The sequence below is a fragment of the Sander lucioperca genome, chromosome 12, assembly GCF_008315115.2.
Source record: "Sander lucioperca isolate FBNREF2018 chromosome 12, SLUC_FBN_1.2, whole genome shotgun sequence".
Taxonomy (NCBI): Eukaryota; Metazoa; Chordata; class Actinopteri; order Perciformes; family Percidae; genus Sander; species Sander lucioperca.
Window position 1 is genome coordinate 5,997,491 of NC_050184.1, and position 22,044 is coordinate 6,019,534.

A 22,044-nucleotide genomic window follows, 5' to 3' on the forward strand; every position below is an offset into this window, starting at 1 on the left:
ATCCAATATTTTGTCAGCTGAATGTCCTAAACAAAACAAAAATTACAGAATTTAGAAATGAAAGGTTATTCCATTTTACATTCCCTTCTTCACTCTGCTACCTTCATCCTGTGAAATAATTAATGAAATGCAAAAATATAATGCATCATATTACATTACGGAGGATATCAGCAGGTTCTTAAAGTCTCGGCAGAATGTGTAAGGTGTGTGTAAAAGTGCCTAAAGGTGTATTTTTCCACTTGGAGTTGGCGGTTGTGTACACAGCATCTGCTCAGTTAATGCAAACATGCATGGTGTTCCTTACTAAATTCAGTCGTCTATACCTTTCCAAACCTTTTATGTTGCTCTTACACCATCCATTATTAGTTTCAGAACATTAATCTGTTATATAATTAAAAACACAGTGGTTTGCTTGCATTGTTTTTATTTTTTTTATTCAAGTTATTTACTTAATTTACATTTTATTTTGCCTCATTAGCTCATTCTACCTTTTACACTATATACCCACTTGACAGTTGTGACATCCCTTGGTCTTTATGCACTGGAAAATGTAAAACCTCTAGTGGCGAGTTAATTGCGTAGGAGAAATATATATATAAAAAAAATTCAATCACTGATACTATCACACAGACGTGAGCCTTTTTTAGACTTCCCAACTAATACCAGATTGGGGTTATACTTTGTAGTGATTGAATTAAGGAACCAAAAATGTAAAAAAAAAAAAAAATCTGTTTCACTGTGACTTAAAATTTATTTCAGGTCGAATCAAAGAGGTTTTAATGGACTGAAATGTGTCTTTCTGACACTCAGAAACTCCATCCATAATCATGTTACAATATGGCGGCTGTTATTGCTGGTCTAGACTGAGAGTCATGCAGTACCACTCCTTCTAGCACTGGGCCAGCCTTGTTATTGCAGCTGTGTTGTCTACAATACATCTCTTGTTGCAGCACAGTGGGAGGCTGCTCAAAGCTTCTGGCCTATCTCTCTATCTCTCTCTCTCTCTCTCTCTCTCTCTCTCTCTCTCTCTCTCTCTCTCTGTGAGAATATCTGTGCACATGTGTTATAATCACAATCTACCCAAGCATTCAGGCTACAGTTGCTGCAATGAGCCTTTTGATTTTGTGAGCTGTAACTGCATATGGTGAAAGACCTGTAACTTCTTTAAATCTTTTGTTTAACACACACACACACACACACACACATCTGATAGCCTACTGCATTTGCATCCACACTGATATATATCGTCACGCATATGGGTAGGTCATTTGTATGTGATTATTTGCATATTGTACAAAGCAAGCGTGCCTAACAGACCACCCACTGCTCGGCTAGTGCGGCATCTGGCTGATAACCAGCTTACATGATGTATTACTGATAGGGCCAGTGTCATCACCAGACACTGACAGACAGGCAAGGTCACCTTCAGACGCAGATATAGAGGGAAGAGCGAGACAGAGAGATGGATATCTTCAGAAGCAGTGGCCAGATAAAACAATACAATCACAACTGGTTGAGCTCACGGTGATATGAGCTTTTCAAGGCCGTCTGCAATGCTGTCTGTCCAGTTTAACATTCAGCGTTAAGATCTCTTTTTGCATGCTTGCGCTCTTCTTCGCTGCTTCTCTGTTCCATCTCCGGCTGTGTGTTGCCACTCCTCTCTCTCCTGGGTTTGTGTGTTTATATTCTTACACAGCAATGTGTGTGGTGGGGGGGGGAGATGAGCTTTGGCATGTGTTAGAAGGATCATAAATATTCCTATTAGCTGTGTATTGATGTGTGCTGACCATACAGAGCAACACACACAAGAAGCCTCTGGGTTTTTCTGTATCTATGTCATTCTCACACACACTCACTATAGACACACGTCACATTGCCTGACAGCTGCTCTTACATAGAAAAGACCTCCAAAGCACTCACAGAAACATGTAAATACACACTCTGATCATCCCTCTCAATGCTCACACCCCATCAGTCTTTGAAGTGGCACACATCCACGCACACAGACACGACACCTTTTCTGACTCCACAGTGAGTTGACTGACTTGTAACACACACACACACAACTTGTCTACCCTTCACACACATATCCTACCCAAATCGTTTTGTCTTTGCAAATGTATTACTACTGCATTAACCTACACTTTAGCCTGAAAGTTAAATGTGTCTGTGTGGGAATAATACAGAGGGGAGATCGATTAGCATTGGCTTGAGCAAGCTTTCTCATTTCCTGTCTTACATTACAGCGCTCAATCAGCCCACTGCTCCTTCTCTTCCCATGCCCTGCTCAGGAGGCTGCCACTGCTAGTTGTACACACAGACATACACACACATACACACACATACATATACACACTAAGGGTCTGGATTAGCTGGCTGGGCAGACGTCCAATATGACATCCACACACACAGCCCAATATTCATAGCCTTTGTGCACGCCCCCTCTCTTTCTCCACAGCAGTCGTCCAGTCAGTATTAGTAAGATGTCTCATTAGCTCACCATCACTAACAAGGCAAAGCTAAAACAAAGGATCACAGGGAAACAGCCTTCCAAGCAAAACACCATGGTGTTTAAACACTGCAAAACACAAAGGTGTGTGTGTGTGTGTGTGTGTGTGTGTGTGTGTGTGTGTGTGTGTGTGTGTGTGTGTGTGTGTATGTGTATGTATGTGTGTGTGTGTGTGTGTCTCTAAGTCTAACTCTGAATACTGACTCATGGTATTACCTTGAGAGCAGACAGCTCTCAAGAGAACGTCCCGGGCTACACACACGCATACACACACACACACACACACACACAGGAAGCCAGGTATGAAAGCAAGATGGCTTTGAAGCGGCTAAATGAAAGGCTGAAGGCAGAAATGACAATGTTTTCTGGCAGGCTATAACTGTACTTCTGGCTGAGAGGGAGGGCTTGGGAAATAAAGTCAGTATTATGATCTGAACACCCAGATATGAGCTCTACTAACTGCCTCCATCTGTCCTCGCACAGCCTATGTTTGAAGTTTCACTTGGATGCACATTCTAGTCTATACCCTGCTAGTGCTGCAAGAATTTCTGTCTGTGTTCTCAAAAAAAAAAAAAAGAAAAATAAGTGCCTGTGTATCTGTGTGTAGCCTAAATCACTAAACACAAGTTGTCAGGTCCCTGGTGCTCCGTGTCTGTGGTCTGCAGATAATGATCATTAGTGGATGTATTTTTTTATATTCTCTCTCTCCTTTTGCCTTTCAAAGTGCTGCTCTTTGTACCTTCACTTAACTCGTCTTAAATTTCTTGGCTAAAACCACAATGCAGCAGAAGTGCGTTGGAAGCAAAGACAAATATTTAAGTTGGACACTGCCTGGCTATTTTATGGAGCATGCAGCCAAGGCTGGTGTTCTCGCCGCCACTCTCTGTCTAGAAGGAGGGCAACATGGTCAACATCATACATTTTTCTTATTATTTCTGCCATTAATTTACTCACTCCCACTGGGACACATTTGACAAAAACAAAAAGACAAAGCAAAGACTGGTGCAACTAGCCCTGCTTGTTATGTGCATGGGGTGAAACACAGTGTTGGATGAGCTAGATCTCAGATATAGCATAGTCATGTGTAGCACTTGTGACTCTCCAGTGTTTAAAGTGTGCCTGTGGTTGGCAGTATGATCCACCAGTAGTGGCCCTCAAGTAATTAGTATCATCTGTGAGTTCCGCGTGACTCAACCCCTCTCCTCTTTTTCTGTCTTCTCTCCATCTTGGCAACATCCCTCCTTTTTTGCCTAGATGACAGGAGGACCTGTTAACTTCCTTAGATGTGTCACTGTATGTCGTCAATCTGTACAATCACATGGCTAGTGACTAGTCTGTCATAAACTGAGATATGTGTGTCTGCTTGATTCCTTGAAAGGGGGGTTTAAAATTTAAAGCGGGCGTGGGCGCTCATGTTCAAAGGCGCCCACACAACACACACACAAAGAGCAACAAGAGCAAATCTGCCCACTTTTAAACGGCTAATGTTCATCCAATCCAATATGGAGCCGGGCTGACAGATGGGCCCAGTGTGTTCAAAGCAGAGGGGGCCGATTTAATATCCTAACAGGTCAAGCCAAAGAGAGGCAGAGAGAGAGAGACACTCCTCTGTAGGCACGGCACAAAGGTCTTGCCAGGACCGCCACCACAGCTGGGACTCACCTCACCTCCTTCCTCCCTCTGCCTCCCACACACTCTCCATTTGTTCTTGTTGCCAGGCTGGGAAGCAGGCTGTGCATACAGTTCCTCCACACAAACATCAGCATTAGTTTAGTGTTATTATATGTGTTTAGTGTTATTATATGTGCCTACGAGAAGGAGGCTTGAGGGGCAGGTTATCCTTCCTTCCTCAAAGTAGCCAAGTGCTCACTGCGAAGCCCATAAGTAGAGGAGGATTGCAGAGTGGAATCCTGCTGCTGGCTCTGACAGCCTGATTTAGAGGTGCTTTTTCTTACCTCTGACACAGAGTCCCAGCCTGCCCCGCTCTACTGCAGGGTTGGGAGAAGAATAGTGGTGCTTATCCTGAAAGCCTGTTATTTGTGTGTGTGTGTGTGTGTGTGTGTGTGTGTGTGTGTGTGTGTGTGTGCGTGCGTGCGTGCGTGTGCGTGCGTGCCCGCGCGCCTGCTCTCATTGGCTTGTATGTGTGTGTTTGCTCACACAGCATGCTGGCATTTCTTTTTAACAACCTCCTTTGTCAGTCACTAAGATGTCGTAGATTGCGTGAACACAACAGATCTCTTGTACCTCGCCAGTGTACGTACACACACACACACACACAGTTTTTGAGTGTGTGCGTGTGTTCTGTCATCCAGATTGAAGTGCTTATTGAGTGCTGGTGTGCTGGCAGATATCTCTCAGTGAGAGTAGTAGAAAATAAGGCAGAGAAAGCAGGAAAATGAGGAAGAGAGAAAGCAGAGTGGAAAACCCTTCCAATCAGATCCATCATCTTGGTATGTGTGTGTGTTTATGCGAGTGTATGTGTGATCTTCCCAGCCAGCTCTTCCTGCCTCCCCTCTCTAATCTTATCATGTCGGAGCAGCAGATTAGTCCTCCCAGATCCCATCTCTGCCTCCAAATGCCACAATCAGCCTTTTGTTCTTTGAATGTGCTTACTTTCCCCTTGAGGCTGGCGAGGTGAACACTCACACAATCCGACCTTGTGCCATTTTGAGCCTCTGCCTGTCAATGTCACACCACTGCCAATCCTGATCCACCATACTCAAGCCTACCCCTGTGGCGTTAGCTAACTAAGCTGTTAGCTCAGTAGCCTGCTAGCCTAGCTGAACTGCTTGACATTCCTCGCTAACACTGAGCTGCTGCTGCTGCTGCTCTTGTCTGTTTGACCTCCCCCTCCTTCCTCCCTCCCTCCCTTCCTCGCTCTGTGCTGTCTCCTTTGTCTGTGTGTTTGGGATCTGTCTTTCCTTCCTTACTTCTGGCTGCCACCTCCTGAAGGAAGTCATAGATCCTGGCTGCTGATGTCACCAGTGAGGGGAGGGGAGGGGAGGGGGGGTCACTAACAGGGTTAGCAGAGGAAGAAGAGAGTGTTTGAAAAGCAGAGAAAATAAACAGAGGTTTCCTGTTAACGAGGTGCACTGGGGGCCTGTCGTGTGGGGCCGGGAGGGTCTGGTTTTGTTTAAAGCAAAGCTCTAGTGTTGCAGTGTGGGGAGGACGGATAGGCATTCGATTTAAGGGTTACAGGTTGTAACAACTTGCTCTTAGTTTTGTCACAGCTCGGCTTGGCTGCAAGGCAATGACCATATTGTAAAGGACACTGGAAACAGATGTGGGAAAAAATCTCTGCTCTCTGCAACTGCCGTGTGTGTTGACATTGGTTCGGAAAAGCACTGCATCGATTTCACACTCTCATATTTGAAAACATGGAATTAGTCCCACAATCGGTCCATCTTTTAAGTGTACACTTAACAGAGCTGGTTTTCTTTTAAAATTTAAAGCCTGTACTTGTTAAAAGGAAAGTCTGCCCTCTGTATTTCCCTCTTTCCCCCAGTCTTTGTAGTGGTGTGGTCGTACACAGGGGCCCCAGCTCCAGAGTTGACTGCACACACATGCAGCCACACAAAGAAAACTGCACAGCCATTATGGATCCAAGGGGCCAGCCACCTTTAGCTAGTCAGAGGGAGAATTAACCGACTCGCAGAATGCCTGGCTTGTCTTGGCTGCTTTTAGAAATGTGATGAATGCATTTTGTTTTTAATTAACAGTGATATATTTTGGATTCATTTTTACAAGAATTAAACTTTAAAATCATATTTCCCAGTATATAACCTTTTGAGTGCCCTCCTATAATCCAGCCCTTGTCTGATGAGTGTGCCCAAGAATGCCACAAGCCAGGCTGAGCCACTGGAGGGAGGAGGGGTACCATTGTGCTCGGCCCCAAAGCATGACTCTCAGATTTATATCTTGTCGATGAATAAAGGGGTAGCCTTGTACCCTGGGGGTTTCAGTTAAGCAGCAGGAGGAGGATAGTTGTAATTTTAAATCTGAGGAAATGAGAAGGTCTTGCTCCTCCTACCTTAATCCAACCCCTTTCTCCCTCCTCACCCCCCCCCATCTCCTTTGCTCTGCTTCTTTGCACTTTCTCTTTTTTCTCCTCTTGTTTCATTTCTTTCCCTCAGTATTAGGTTGGCAAGTCATTTGGCCTCTCAGCAGTGAGCAGCATTCCCAGGGTTTAGGGCCCAGGAGGAGGGAGGGCAGGGCCATGTTTAGCCTCTGGCGGGACAGACAAAGATGGCTGACATTGTGCGGGGCTCAGCTCTCTACACACAGTGTGGAATGTCTCTAATCAATTCAGCATTGTGGTTTCCCCTTATATGTTCTCTGTTATTTTCTATGGCAAGCTTAGAAAAAAAATCCAGACAATACAACTAGTAGTTCATATGGCGAGACTGAGCTGTCTATCATCCCCCTTCATTTTCTCCTTGCGTTATCTACTCATTTTTCCACCCCGCATGTTTATAGAATTGGGATAATTGAAAGCTATGCTTCACTCCCACTCTGTGCTCCATATGTTGCACTGTAAGTCTTTCTCTCCACCTCCATCCCTCTTTTGCCTGAGAGGGCTTAACGCCGCTGTGAGCTTCTAAACAGCAATCTGCTCGGGAGAGCGACAGCTACTCTGTAGTGACGAGGATACTGATGATAGCTGAAGTAACGTTCACTCTTTGCTTTGGCTCGTTTGGTTGGTTTAAAATAATGCAGGCTCATGAATAAGGTGTACAACCTATGTGTGTATGTGTCTGCGTCTTTCCACCCGCTTGTGCTTTTCTGTTTGCATTAGGCTCTATGTCCCAGCTCTCTGAAATCCTTTTGATTTTGTGGTTTTACAGGCAGAAAATGAAATGTTCAGGTAGAACACTGGCAGCATTTACAGTCTCCTTAAAGTATTAATTATGTATAAGCAGCGGATAACAACTCGCTCTGCTGTGACAGTCAACATGTTAGTCTAGAAGGCAACGGTGTCTGTACACTGGATAGACAAGAGGTTGGGATGGGTGGGCTAACTGCTGGGAGGGAGGGACATGACGTCATTGCACACATTTCTTCACACACAGTATGTGTACGAGCTCGGGGGTCTGTGTCTCAGTCCATAAGTATGGCTCAGTTGAATCACAAGCAAAGTGTGTGTATACTCACACAATCATCCAGAGCAGGGAATGCAGCTGACTGACTGCGTGCCAGCTGCTGTTTAACACGTCCAGGCTCACTCACTCATTCAGTCGTTCCTCCTCCCTGCTCAAGGTTGGAGAAAGGGAGGAACGAGGGAAAGAAAATGGAAAGGTGGTGGAGTGGAGAGTTGGAAAGAAATGGAGAGAATGGGAAATCCAGAGGTTGGCTTGAGGGTTTAGGGAGGTGATGATTTGCTTAGCTGCATGTGCTCGGCCTCCTCCTCTGTGACATAACAGAACAATGTATTCTAAAGGCTTTAAATATCTTTACTCTGACCTCATGTTCCTGCACACACAGATGCAGTTAAGAGCCTGGAAAGAGTTGAACTTAAACTGTCTGTCTTAGATTACTGTAGACGTTTCCCCCTTCTTCCTTTTTTCCATATGCTCATTTCTCCTTTACTCCACGGGTGGCGTCAGTGGTGGTGCAGGTGTCTCAGTCAGTTAGTGCAGTGCAGCTTAGCCGAGTCCCTAATAAAGATGGCTGGGGCCAATAGCATTTTGTCGCAGTCCAGCACCCAGCCCAACAGTCTCTCTAATGTTCAAACCACTGTGACGGTCAGTTGGGCTTATGTGAAGCCACAATAAATATTTTATAACATGAAATGAAAACACTATTTTGCCCTTTTCATCTCTCACCTCAGCGCTGGCCTCAGTTTCTACCATTTTCTTCCATCCCCCCCTCTTCCCCTCCCTCTCTGTTTTTTCATTAACTGGCCCTGGAAAAGCTCTCTTCTCACCTCAGTGCTGCCACTTTCTGGCCATCTAAGGAATTACAAGCCTTTGCTGATTTGTAGTTTATCAAAAGGCCAGTGGGTGGCAGCACTTAGAGTATAAAGTCCAAAGCACTGTAAAGAGATACAGTGGCAGTTCATGAGTAAACTTTAATAGTGTTTTTTAAAAATCATTAGATAATTGTAATTAAGTGAAGAGAAGGCAGTGGATTTGTAGGAGGCAGAGATTGCTTCCTCTCTCTCTCTCTCTCTCTCTCTCTCTCTCTCTCTCTCTCGCTCGCTCGCTCGCTCGCTCGCTCGCTCTCTCTCTCTCTCCTCCCTTCAGCAACGGCCATCCCACTGTTTACTTTGTTAAGGCTCTAAATGCTCTGCAATCCCTTTTTAATTGTCTTGGTCTCTCTGCATGCTTTTTGGCATCAGCCTGTATGAGTCATAAACCGTGCGCCTGCACAGCATCACTGTTTGCCAAGAGGCCAGTTTGTGAGGTCGTAATCAAAGAAAATGATGTCTGTTTATCTTAGTGTGGGATCATTTTTTTGTCTCCTGCTCACTCGATCTGTGTCTCTCTGTGTTCCAGAGTAAACGGGACCATCTGCTGATGAATGTGAAATGGTACTACCGCCAGTCAGAGGTGCCTGACTCTGTCTACCAGCACCTGGTGCAGGATCGCAACAATGAGAACGGTGAGACTGCCTTTTGTTCGTTGAAACACATCTGCACATGCATACAGTGTATACACACACACACACACACACACACACACACACACACACACACACACACACACACACACACACACACAAACACACACACACACACACAGAAAGTAAATGCACTTTCTTGCTCTGTACCACAACACTCAATTTCTCTCCTTCACAAACACACACACACCTGCCTCAGCACACCAGACTGTTAGCTGTGAATTGCATTTCAAACAGAAACCAGAAGACAGTATCCCAGGCAGCCGAGCCAATCCCGTGGCTCTGCGCTGTTCCCTGGGTAACACTCCTTCAAGCCAGACAGCAGCCCTGTGAAGTGTTAATAACCCGCAGTGTCATGTGGCCTTTGAGCACACAGTCTTAACAGCATCAGTGTCAGTGGACTCATCACACATCACACACATACACATCTACAGGAACATAAGTACTGTCACTGTTTTTTAGCAGCTAAATATCAAATCCTGTAACGCGAAGGAAATGTCACTGGGAGAAATAGTTGGAATAATCAGTGTTGGGATTTTACAAAATTCATATTAAATTATATTATCTTTTGGATTTTTAATAATTACTTCCAGCCATCACAGAGTTGTACGTTGTATAGTTGTATGTAAATCTCTAATCTGAGTGAGCTTGCCCTCAACAAGTAATTAATTGATAGGTTACTTATATCCATCACTGTACACATATACAATATTTTCCCAAAAGGGTTGACTTTAAAGTGTTTGATGTGAATACTGGCAGTTTTAAATGTATATATTCTGAGCTGTATTGCTCTTAAGAATGCAGCAGTGGGCTCTTTTCAGTTTGCCTCAGATTACAGCCAACTCAGCTTTGATAATATACTGTGTGTAAATAGCTTTGTAACAGAGAACAAATGCATATCTTAGATCTAATTAAACAGTGCTGTTTCCCTTTCTACAACAATCCAAGTATCACTTGTGTCAGAGGGAAGACTTTAGTTAGGGTTCGTCATTGAGGTTATCAGCCAAATACACTGTATGCTGTTCCCTCCAGAAACGGCTTCAGTGCAGTGCTCCTCTATGTGCTGTCTGTCCTTGCAGCAGGGATTTAGGATTATTAGAATTTATGTCACAAGGCCAGAGCGCAGTGGCCACAGCGCAGGTCATTAGTTAACGGCGAGTGCCAGCCCTTCTTGGTGCTGCTGATGCGTCTTAACCCCCGCAAGGGTCATTTCACTTGAGAACGAAACATTATATACTCTCCTCAGGGGGCTGCACATTATTGGCTTTATTGGATTATGTGGCATAATATTGACCTCTGCAGAGGCACTTGTTACTTACCCAGAACCGTGCTCTTGATTTTCATTAATGCCTAAGCTACTTTTTCTCTGTTCCCTCTTTGTCATAGATGAATGAGTTGGGTTGTATTTAGCATAATATATCATGTTAATATGTATTTAGTACAACTGTGTTTCTCTTCCCCCAGACTCTGGCCGGGAGCTGGTCATTACAGACCCAGTGGTCAGGAGTCGAGAACTCTTTATCTCTGACTATGTGGACACTTATCATGCTGCTGCTCTCAGGTAAACAAATGTCAACACACACATATCTACGTGCACACACACAAAGATGGGGTTTTTAGAAACTTAGCAGCAGTAGAAAATAGAAGCACTCATTGTCCACCCCCTAAATATCCAGTAACATTGCGGCTGCTGTGATTGCAATGCCTGTATCTATAACACAGTATCGCCATTACACCACACAGCTTTTATTTGTGGTGTTTTGTTGTATTTGCATGCTGAGTTAAAAGTTAACAATCCTAGTGCTGTGGCCATGAACATTCCTTATTTAACTGAAGTTTTAGTTTTGTTACCATATGGAAAACTCAGGCACTTTTTGTGCCGTGATTTAGGTTTGTAAAGTAATCTATATGTTTATAATTCTATTTCATACATTTCTGCTATATACCAAAAATTAATCCTGTAAGCAAATACTGTTCTTATATACTCCAACAGACTAATGACAAACACCATCTGTGTTTTATGGATACACTACTACTACTACTACTACTATTGTAAAATACTCGCCTGCTGTGATCCAGATTCAGGAGACAGAAGAATGACTCTTACTACAATGTATCTGTATTTTTCTGAACAATGGCAACATGGTAATAGTTCTACATTACTGCTGTTTCTGATTCTTCAGCTGTCCATGAACCAACTTTAAAAGAAATCACAGCAATTGTTCTGTTAATTTAAGAGATATACCATGCTTTACTGCTGTGAGCAGGTGCTGTAAAAATAGTCCAGATGTGTAAAGATGCAAAGCCATAAATGAGACACACGCCTCAGGCTGTCTTACATTAAAACGTTGATTGAAATGGCTGTGAATGAACTCCCCCATACACCTGTCAGAACATGAGCCTCTAGAACAAAACTTATGGCACTCCACTCTGTATGTGCTTGATGTAAGCAGAAAGGAATACAGGCTTAATCATTTTCTTGGTCTGAAATCAGATATTCTGTGTTCATTCTGTGTTCCTGCCTTTGCCTTTTTATTCATTTCTGTCTGACCACCTCTTGCACTTCCCCTTTTAACCAAAACCATATGTGAGCAGCGCAGTGGCGGGCAGTCAAAGCAATGTCTCCCTGAAACCACTGATTTCAGGGCAAATTAGCTGCAACTTCTCTTTCACAGAGCACCCTTTGATTTCACTTATGTTCCAGGCTTTAGATACACGGGATGGAATTCCAGTGGGATGCTGTAACGCCGCAACTCTCCCAAGACAGCCCTCCTTAGCACCCTTTAATCTTTTCAGAGGGAGGAAGATACTGTTTCTCTGCAAGGCAGCCCAGCGCCATATGACCATAATATCAGTTATTTAGAGAGAGCCAGACAGCAGGGTGCTTGAAACAGGAAATGGAATCAAGATGTGGTCGGAGCCTAGGTCCTCTCAGCTCATTTGGGGGGGGGGGGGGGGGGTAATCGTGTCGGGAGGGAGACGCACAGGTTGAATTCCTGTGCAGATCTCTGCAGCGTCTGGCTCTCTCGCCTCAGCTGCAGCAGACGAGGCAGGACTGACATGTTCAGCTGGTGTTTTATAGAACCTGATGTCTCACCGCAAAGTCAGCAGGCACTGACAGGCACTTTACCTGCTGCTGTATTTGTCACCTCGGATAGATGAACACCCCAAGAGCTTCTAATTAGGGCTACATCTGCTCCTGCTAGGCCAGGGTATCACTTTGGCATATAGTTGTTTGTCTAATAAAGCCTGTCTTCTCTCTCACAGGGGGAAATGCAACATTTCCCATTTCTCCGACATTTTTGCTGCCAGGGAGTTCAAAGCCCGCATCGACTCCTTTTTCTATATCCTCGGATATAACCCAGAGACCAGGTGAGGAGCTTTCAGTCCAGTCAATTCCACTGATACAGTCCTATTCGTAATCCTCCTACAGGCTACACATGTTGGGTCACCTCTCATACAATTCTTATTAAAATGGGGCTGCAACCAACTATTATTTTCTTCATTAATCACTCATTTTTCGTCTATAAAATGTCTAAAAATAGTGAAAAATCACCATCACACATTCTTAAACCCAGATTATGTCTTCAAAATTCCCAAACCCCAAAATATTCAGTTTACTATCACATGAGACAAAGAAAAGCAGCTCACAATTGGAAGGCTATAACTAGGTAATGTTTAGCATTATTACATTATTACTTGAATAATAACTCAAACAATTAAATTGATAATCAACATAGAATAATCGAAGACGATAATAATCTTGTATCCATTTGACTAATCGCATAATTGTTTCAGCTATAATTCAAAGTTTATGGGTAGGTTCAATTTAATAAAAAAAAACAAAAAAACATAGGCATTAGTTACAACTGAGCAGTGTACTGATATACAGTTGTATGAGACAATATGGGGGAGTTTTTAATTAAGCAATATCACAAACGTTACCATATAATACATCCCTAGTTGGATTAAATAGTGTTTGATGGCACAAATAGGCAGATTTAAAATCAAGTTATATATACTAAGTATTTAGTCAAATATATTGGGATATTGATTTTTTTCAGTATCACTCAGCAGTAGCATAAATACTATTACAATACATGCACTTTTTAAGTGCAAGTGTAATTTTTCTCAATTTAATTACACTATTTTTTTGCTTCAGTGCACAAAGAATGGTCCTAATGTGGTGAATTCATGGGGAATGAGCTGAGGAAACCCCCATGGCTTTATAAGTGTTAGGGCGTTTGTTGATATTTGTCAGATTACACTTTTAAGTTTTAATTACTGATCTTTTAAGTTAACATTAAGATTACAATGGAAAAATCTACAAGAAGCTCATTGATGGTATTTTTAATCACTTGTCTGATTAGGATGAAATGCCTTTTTCACAGAAGACATTTTGACATGTCACAGTAGGTGTGAATAATACAATGAATGATAAATTCCATTTAGCTGCTTTAGTTTCAGGATCCTGGTATTGTGGCTGCTGGCTCACTGTCGCGGCTCACTGGGAACGGAGCCATCGTTAATGCCATTAGTAACACCTGTGCTTTTCCCTGCTATGACAAGTCAAAATGTCTGCTGTGAATAGGGTTGGATACCTTTCGCATCTGAACCAATATCAGTACCGGTACCTGAAATTTGGTTCCCGGTACCCAATGGTACTTTTTTCGGTACTTTCCCTCTGTAATTGGGTCAAAGACGTGGCATGTCAATTATGGTGTCCAAAGCATATTCATAATGCAAAAGATACATTTAAAAAAAAAAAATACATTATATTACTCAACTCTCCCCTTTACTCACTTTTATAGGTATTTATTGCAAAAAAAATAAAATTCAAAGAGCTATTGAGCTCAGAAGTACCAAACTGTCCATCCTGGGTAACGTCTGGGCTTAAAATCTAAGTATAAAAATGTGACAAAAATAATAATAAGAGCATTAATTATCTACGTTGGCATAATTGTGTCGATGTTTGCAGTGATACCTACAAGTATAGTAACAATCCTACCCTTATTTAAAATGTTACTCAAGAAATACTTTTGTCCTTACTTTTGGATTTCCCTAATGTCCTTCCATCCATAAATTACCCATAATGCAATTGCATAGTCATGAAATATGATATTACATCATAAAGAAGATTTTGGAGGACCCCAAAACATCTGGAGAGTTTAGTAATTCTCTCTTAAAAAAGTTTTTATTTAGCTTTTTCGGTGCGCTATGTCCAAAAATCATGTGTCTTTCTGGATAATGCTAATAAAACATATTTGATGTTTTGATATTTACAAAATGCCTATTTCATGTGAAATATGGCATTAATGTTTTAAAGGCTAAGATATATTTTAGCTGAGTATGCCATGTTTGACAGAGTTTTGGTGGGAAAATCATGTTTTTGTCCTTCCTGGATAACAGTTTGTCCTTCCTGGATAACGAAGATCTTCTGTTACCCAGGACATGTCCTCTGTTATCCAGATTGGACATGTTAATGAAAATATTTTTTTTATTAGTGTTTGTCACTTTTCAAGCATTGTGTTGATAATGTTAGATTATATTAATAAAATAATATGTATTTCTTTAATCTTTTATGGCATTTTTGCATTATGTCATTCCTGGCTAACGGGATGTCATCCCGAGTAACAATGACACAGTCAAGTAATTTAACTCAGATTTTCATGGTATATTACACAATCATGTTTTCCTCAGTTGAGTATACAATAAAAACCTGATAACCTTTAATGTAAAGCATTTTAAGACTTCTTTCATCATTTTTCTGTTTTTGGCATGGAATATTGTGTGACCAAATTCAAACAATGAGCCCATTTAATTATAAATACCCAAATATATCATATTAATTGTGTTAAAAATTTAGTTTTTTTGAGCAGTGCGTGTTTGGTTAGCTGTAACTGTGGATATGCCTAAACATTTATATGCTAAAAAGGTAGACATTTAAATATTTTTAAAATCCATTCCCGTTACCCAGGAAGGACATTTTTCATGGAATAAATCACGAGTCATCAAAAAAAATTAAATTGCATTTCTAAATTAAATTACTGTTGTTGAGATGTATATAGAACACTAATAAAAATAGAAAGTGCTTGAGCTGGCATTTTTTGACACTCATTTATTTTCAAATTTTAAATCCTTATTCGTCTTTGACCCAATTACAAAAAAAAAATATTTCAGTTGTAAAAATAACTCCAAACCTATTTATCCTATTAAGAATATTATGTTATTTATTTAGAATATTTTACACTGACAGAATTTAAATAAAAATAAAACCCTTCCTTCTCTCCTCGCAAACCCGTCCCTACAACCTATTAAATTGAATAATTATTCAACTTTTATTCTTGTATTTGTATATTATTCTTTTTTAGCCTGTTTTATTTTCATCATGACCGTTTTTAATTGCTCTTTAATGTTTCATGTAAAGCACTTTGAATTGCCTTGTTGCTGAAAGGTGCTGTAGAAATAAAGTTGCCTTGCCTTACAACCTCAGCCTGTCAGTCAGTCGCCAGGGCATATAAACCACTGTTGTGCCTGCTTGTCTCACAGGAAGTGTAACGTCAACAGCACAGCGACTGCTTTCGGCTCGCCATTAATATCATATCACAGTGAATGGTGTCTACGTGAAGTTTTGAAAAACTGTAACCACACTTGAAACCACTTTATCAGCATTGCCGTGACTCACTGTGACTTCAACAAAACTGCAAAGCCGACGTAGTTTGCTCCGTCCGCATCTCTGCGCGCGCGCGCGTGTGTGTGTGTGTGTGTGTGTGTGTGTGTGTGTGTGTGTGTGTCGAAGCTCCGCTCTCTGTCAACATGCAGAGAGGACAGATAACATTGCGCTTCAGGTACCGAAATTTGGCACCGTTTGATTTTACGTGAACCAATACTCGGTAATACCGACGTGATTCGGTCAGTACCGGTAAAAGTACAGGGTTCGGTACCCAACCCTAGCTGTGAAAAACCTTTCACGCTAATAACCGAACCTCTCACACTAAGAACAATATACTACATTTGTTTCATTATGTCTAGTGGCATTGTTTATTATTGGTAATTTTTGTATATTATTATTATCGATAATAGTAAAATGATAACAATTGTTGTTGAGAGCGCAGACCTCCGCCAAGGCATACCATATTCCACAATGTTAATGCAGTGTGAATTTTGTCAGTCGGGAACAAATTTTCATGATTATTCCGACACCACATGAATGCAGCACAAACACCCTATCTCTCAATGTTAACGTAAGTGAAAAATAATTGGTGAATCCGCCCCATGATCTGCTCCAAAGTTTAATGGGTTCTTCCTTGGCCCATGCTAAACTTCTCTACCAAGTTTCATGAAAATCAGGCCAGTTGTTATTTCGTAATCCTGCTGCGGACACACAAACCCAACAGAAAACATAACCTCCCTGGTAGAGGTAATAATAATACTAATGATTTGGTTATCAGTGCCATTCAATATGATTTTATCCTAGAATATTACAAAATTTAGGTTGATACTGTATGCTATTCTGTGTATTAACTGTGTGTTATCTGTGTATTATCAACACCAACATCACAATTGTGACATTCTCGGTGTAGTTATGCTTAAAAATTGACTTTTGATTTAAAATACTTTAATAAGTTGTTGGTTATACCTGCTCAGCTGGTCACATTGGGAAATGATTAAATAGCCTTTGTGATAGGTGTCATGAACTCTGAAGACCAACTGATAGGGATTACACACCAGCACATATTTTGTTTATATGCAAAAGTACAATAGATAACATTTTAGTGCATTGTAGTTTGTTGTGCTAGAAGAGAATGGTAAATATCAAGGCATTATTTATATTTGTCCCTCCACTTTGATCCAGATGTTCCCACTAGGAAAAAATGTGTGTCTAAAGGACTTGTTGGCTTATGGTACATGATGAGCTGTTGAATTCATTTAAGTGCTTAAGCAAAATTGGTGTTGTTATTCACTGGTGGTATTTGGGGTGTCTCACGTGTTGCCATGATGGCTGTCCTTGTTATTGGCAACAAGGGTTGCCAGTTGGGAACCCCCTTCTTCAGGGCGCTGTTCTTTTCCGCTCCCTCCCTCCTCTGCTCCTCTCGTTTGGTATTCTGAGCGGGCTGTCTGCAGCCTTGCAATTTCACTCTTGTTTATTATGGCTCAGACATACGTGGAGAGATGAATTCCGTATCCTGCATGCGTGTCTGTCTGCCTGTGTGTGTGTCTGTACGTGTGTGTGCTTGTGTGAGGTCGCAGCACATGCTCAGTAGTGTCTATAGAGAAGTGAGCCGAGCTTGCGACGCTGTACGTGCAGGCTGAGGTCACAGCACAAGCTCAGTGAACACCTCTCCGGAGTGAATGCGTGGTTCTCCATTTTGAGCACCTAGAAATAGGTGGGAGAGAGGGGAGTTAATTCCAACGAGCATTATACACACAGTGTCACCACCCAACCTTAGGGCTTGATGTCAGAAATGGACGATTTGTTCAGTCCCCGGAGGTAGGTGTGCGATTATATTCTCGTGCTTTCTCGTGCCGTTATTAGTTGCTGCGAGTGTTGTCTGAGTCGCATCCCAACTGTGTGATGTTTGCGAGCTGTCCGCATCACTGTCGTTGTGTTAACCGGCTGTGTTTCTGTCGTGGAGCACGGTAGCGAGTGTGCACATTGTGTCGGTAGAAGGAGAATTGAATGCTGTTGTTGAACATGCAGGCTGTCACTCCAGAGCACATACCGTTACGCGTTTGCGCTACAATAATGGAAATGCCGTTGTATCACACCTTTATTAATGTGTTACCATCAAAGTCCAGATAAATGCATATTGTTTGCGATGCATCCGCGAGTATTAAGCTGATAAATGTGGGCCCAGTATGCTTATATGACCGTTATAAGACCCGGAGAGGCTAACTTTACCCTGGCTCCATTTTGCAGCTCCTGTTTACAATCGAGACGACATGGCGTATGGAGCAATGCTCCTCTGCACACAAAGCTCCGGCCGAGCTGCTCACCCCTGCGACCAGCTGTGATGTGTACACGCTGCTCGTCATGGTAGTTAAATACCATCAAGTTGGGTCTGTTTTTGCTGTGCTGCAATTATGTCAGTGTGCCACAGACTCTCACCGTGATTGGCTCAAATTGATAGAGGGGGCGTGGCTATCCTTGATTGCACACACATAAAAGTTGACCAGACTGTCACGTTGTTGTTGTTTGGGTTTAATAAGTAAGCCTGTAATTGAATAATACATTTTTTTTATCCTATTCTATTTAGAATGTGCCAGATGCATTGAAGGCATTTTATATATATGTTTCGTAAAAGACGAGTGCCTTGGTTTCTTTCTTGATGTCTAAGCTTGTAATTATTTGGCAAGACTTTGTGCTAATGCTGAGTTACATCTGAACTTTTTTGTATAACAACTGGGCATGTTTTACATTGTTCATTGTGCTATTCAATATGCTTTGGGCAGCTCATTAGAAAAAAAAGAAAGAAACATTATTACAAGAAGTCAGTATTATAACTAATAACCTTTAGATAATGCTTGTTGTTTTTCTTTCTTATCTACATTAAGAATCAGAAAATTAAAAAACTGAGCTTCTGAGACATTTCTTTTTCCAGATTTGTCTGCATGAAAAAACTATGAACATGGGTACTTTGCTGGACATATTAGTATTACTAACATAGCCCTAATTTTCATCACATGCTTGTCAGTATTTTGCTTGTTCTGTTTCTGTTTAAGTATACCTGCAGTCTTTATGGAAACTCCTGAGAGCTTCCTGCTTCGATACATCTGTATTCTGCCTCCTCTCTCAGGACCTGTGCAGCATTCCATCTGAATGTCAACCGTCTGCTCTCAGGATTTGCCTGAGTAAAACAGGGCTGTCTTCAGATGCAGTTCTTATTCTGGTGCACAGGTCCTCATTTGTCATCCTTACAGCCTCCTGCCAAACGGACCTGGCCGACTGCACATTGTCAGGAACACGTTTGTAGAACTTCTTCTCAGCAGGAACACGGACCACATTCACATTCACTTAGTAGACTACATGCAGATATGTATTTTTTATAAACATTCAGCATTGTAGATATAAAGTATATTTGTAGTAAGTATTTGCTATGCACATTCTGTTTGTTTGTAAAAAAAAAAAAAAAAAAAAAAAGCAGGATAATGTATTTTTTTGTCCCAAGCTTCATTCATCTCTAACAAATCCAAATAAATAGTTAGTTATTAACTAGTTTTACGCTACTTACTAGAAATAACTATTTCAAAACTTTCAGTAAAATAATGGCACAAGAAACACTGCTTAAAGTAGCATTTAAGTGTAAGGAAACCTTTAAAATCTAATCTGAAGTGTTGATGATGCAAGGAACTACATTGAGTTTGTCTTATCTGCTGAGAATATTTGTGTTCTGGAGCAGCAGACTGTACTGTCAGTCCTTTTGGCCTGTGCTAATATCGTCTGTGCCAGTGCTTCTGTCAGCCATAGTTCATAACAGTATGGATTACTCCTCTAATCGCTCTCTCCTGGCTGAGAGGAGGTGGAGGTCTGTTTAAGAAGGGGAAAGGGGAGTTGGGTCAAATATGTAGCCGTCATAGTGTTTTGTGGTTGGAGGACTGTAAAGAGACCGGAGGACTGTGGCCTCCCCGGTTTCCGCCAGGTCTCCGTGATGGAGTGCAAGCTTCTCTGGGTGCAAATCACGCTGACAGATTCTGGGCTGCCCTGTGCTTGGGTGTATGAAAATTGGCGCTGTTACCTAGGCAACAGAGGGAAAGGCTTTTCAAAAGGAACATCTTGTCATTTTCTTTAATCCACTGCAGCTGGAGATTCGGAAGACTATTATTAAATTGCAGTTGCTATGGCTACCAACATTTGTACCAGCAGCCATTTTAGAGGCGGTCGTCCTGCATATCCAAAGCCAGCCAGCTCCCCCCCACTTCCACCCCCACCCCCCTCCTCCTCCTTTTAGGGGAGTCTGTTTTATTGCTGCATCCACAATATCAGGCCTGTAAATGTGCTCTGCTCAGCTTGCTGTGCAGGAGCAGTTGACCAGGAATATTCTCCTGAAATCTTTATGTGCTTTTCAGAATAAAACACTATGTACTTTTCACACATGCCTGTAAAGACTTCCACAATAGAGAGTAAAGACCTTGTCCCCCTCGAACTGTATTTAATCTTGTCCAGGTCGTGAATTGTTAGTTTATTTACATTTTCTTTTGAAGCTTCAGTCAGTTAGGATACCCAGTTGTGACTTTTTTAGTTTGTGCAGTTGTTTAGCTGATTCAACAGGCACAAGGCCGACACGTTTCTTTTAGCTAGCTTTGAAATGTTGCCAAGTAAATATTTTGTTTCAATCTGCTCTCTTTGTCTCTTCTCAGGCGACTAAACAGCACACAAGGGGAAATCCGAGTGGGACCCAGTCACCAAGTAAGTCATTGTACAGCTCACATCACCCAGCTGTTGACTTGAGAGATTTCTCTTGTGTTGGTAAAAAAAAATTTCCACATTGGAAACAGCAATTGTTAAACAATTGTCTTGTATGTGTGGATTTTATTACCTCTTACCTTATAGATGCTATTTAGTCTGATTCATGGTATCACATGTCGTTTAAGATGAAGGAGCATAATAACAACTTGCCATTCAGCTTTACCACAATTTCTCCCAAACAAAAGCTGCTGATAATAACAAGCTAGTTGGGTTTTGCCTATATATATGTATACATACACACACATTTATATACATATATCAGTAAGTTCTTTATGTTAACACCAGATTAAGGGAGGATGTGCTCCATCTTTATAAAAAAAAAAGTCATCTGAGTACTGCAGGTCTGTGTTGTGTTAAGATATTGAATCATTGTGGCTGTAACTTGTCCCTGCTGTCCCCACCCCGTCACTCTGTGAAAAGTTGATGACAGGAGGTTGCAAGCTGATATTTTTTTTCAAGCATGCTTGCTATTTGTAGTGTGACACCATCTGTCCCTCTCCTTCTCCCTGGACTTAATTAGGCCAAGCTCCCTGAGCTGCAGCCTTTCCCCTCTCCTGGTGGCCAGGCCGTGACCGAGAATGAGGAGCTGGTCTGGATGCCAGGGGTCAATGACTGTGATCTTCTCATGTACCTCAGAGCCGCAAGGTGAGCCCAAAGAAAGGCAGGAGTTCAGACCTGGCAGGGCTGCAAGCTCTATCCTACTAGTTCTCTCTCAAATGAGGTTAAATATGTAACTCCATACTGCCCTTTGCTTTCACTGTATTTGATGCATAAATATCAAGGTATCAAAGACTCACCATCAGTAGAAATAAAAGCACCTACAGGACACCAGTGGCTTCCTCTCTCCACCATTAACCTGTTTCTGTACCCAAAATCAGTCAAACCAATGTCTGTAAATTTGTGTCATCTCAAGAGCGGTATATTAATGCTACTTAATGTTACACTTTATCAGGTGTTGTATCATGGGAATAAAATCATTCATCATGTTCCCGGAGATGTTTTTGCAGTGAAAGTGATATGTGTTAACAGGTTTCTGTGTTATGTTGTAGTCAGGGGCCACAGTGTAATTAATCACAATCTGTCACTGTGACAGTGTTGTAGAAATTCTATCAAAATCTATATTTATCCATCAGATTTGTTTTCATAGTGCCAACTTTAGATAAACCCATATTGTGTTGCATTTGAGTATGTGATATATATATATACTGTGCATTATAACTTACTGTGCAGGGCTTTGACACACGTTAAATGTCAAAGCCCTGCACAGTAAAAATGTTGAAAGAATTTTCAGGGAATATCAAATGTGCTTTTTTTAAGGACAACAAAACATTGCATTGACCGCAGTGTAGTAAAGATGGTTATTAATATATGCCTCTTTCATGCCTCATAAGTTTATGAGAAATACAATTTACTGCAGTGTGGGCATGGAGAAGAGACCTAGAGCAATTAT

General features: G+C 41.7%; 1 protein-coding gene across 8 annotated transcripts in view; it reads left to right on the forward strand.

Annotated features, from left to right (window-relative positions):
- The window catches only part of rerea (arginine-glutamic acid dipeptide (RE) repeats a), a 133,665-nt gene that overhangs the window by 80,677 nt on the left and 30,944 nt on the right, over positions 1 to 22,044 (forward strand). For 4 of the 8 annotated variants that reach the window (XM_036008509.1, XM_036008510.1, XM_036008511.1 and 1 more), the window contains 6 exons: positions 9,004 to 9,109; positions 10,592 to 10,688; positions 12,395 to 12,499; positions 18,048 to 18,164; positions 20,486 to 20,534; positions 21,115 to 21,239. In XM_036008509.1, the coding sequence (XP_035864402.1) occupies positions 9,004 to 9,109; positions 10,592 to 10,688; positions 12,395 to 12,499; positions 18,048 to 18,164; positions 20,486 to 20,534; positions 21,115 to 21,239 (599 nt within the window). Of the gene's footprint in view, positions 1 to 9,003; positions 9,110 to 10,591; positions 10,689 to 12,394; positions 12,500 to 17,392; positions 17,619 to 18,047; positions 18,165 to 20,485; positions 20,535 to 21,114; positions 21,240 to 22,044 lie in introns of those variants that run through there. The other 4 variants (XM_031286892.2, XM_031286894.2, XM_031286884.2 and 1 more) reach the window with 3 other exon arrangements.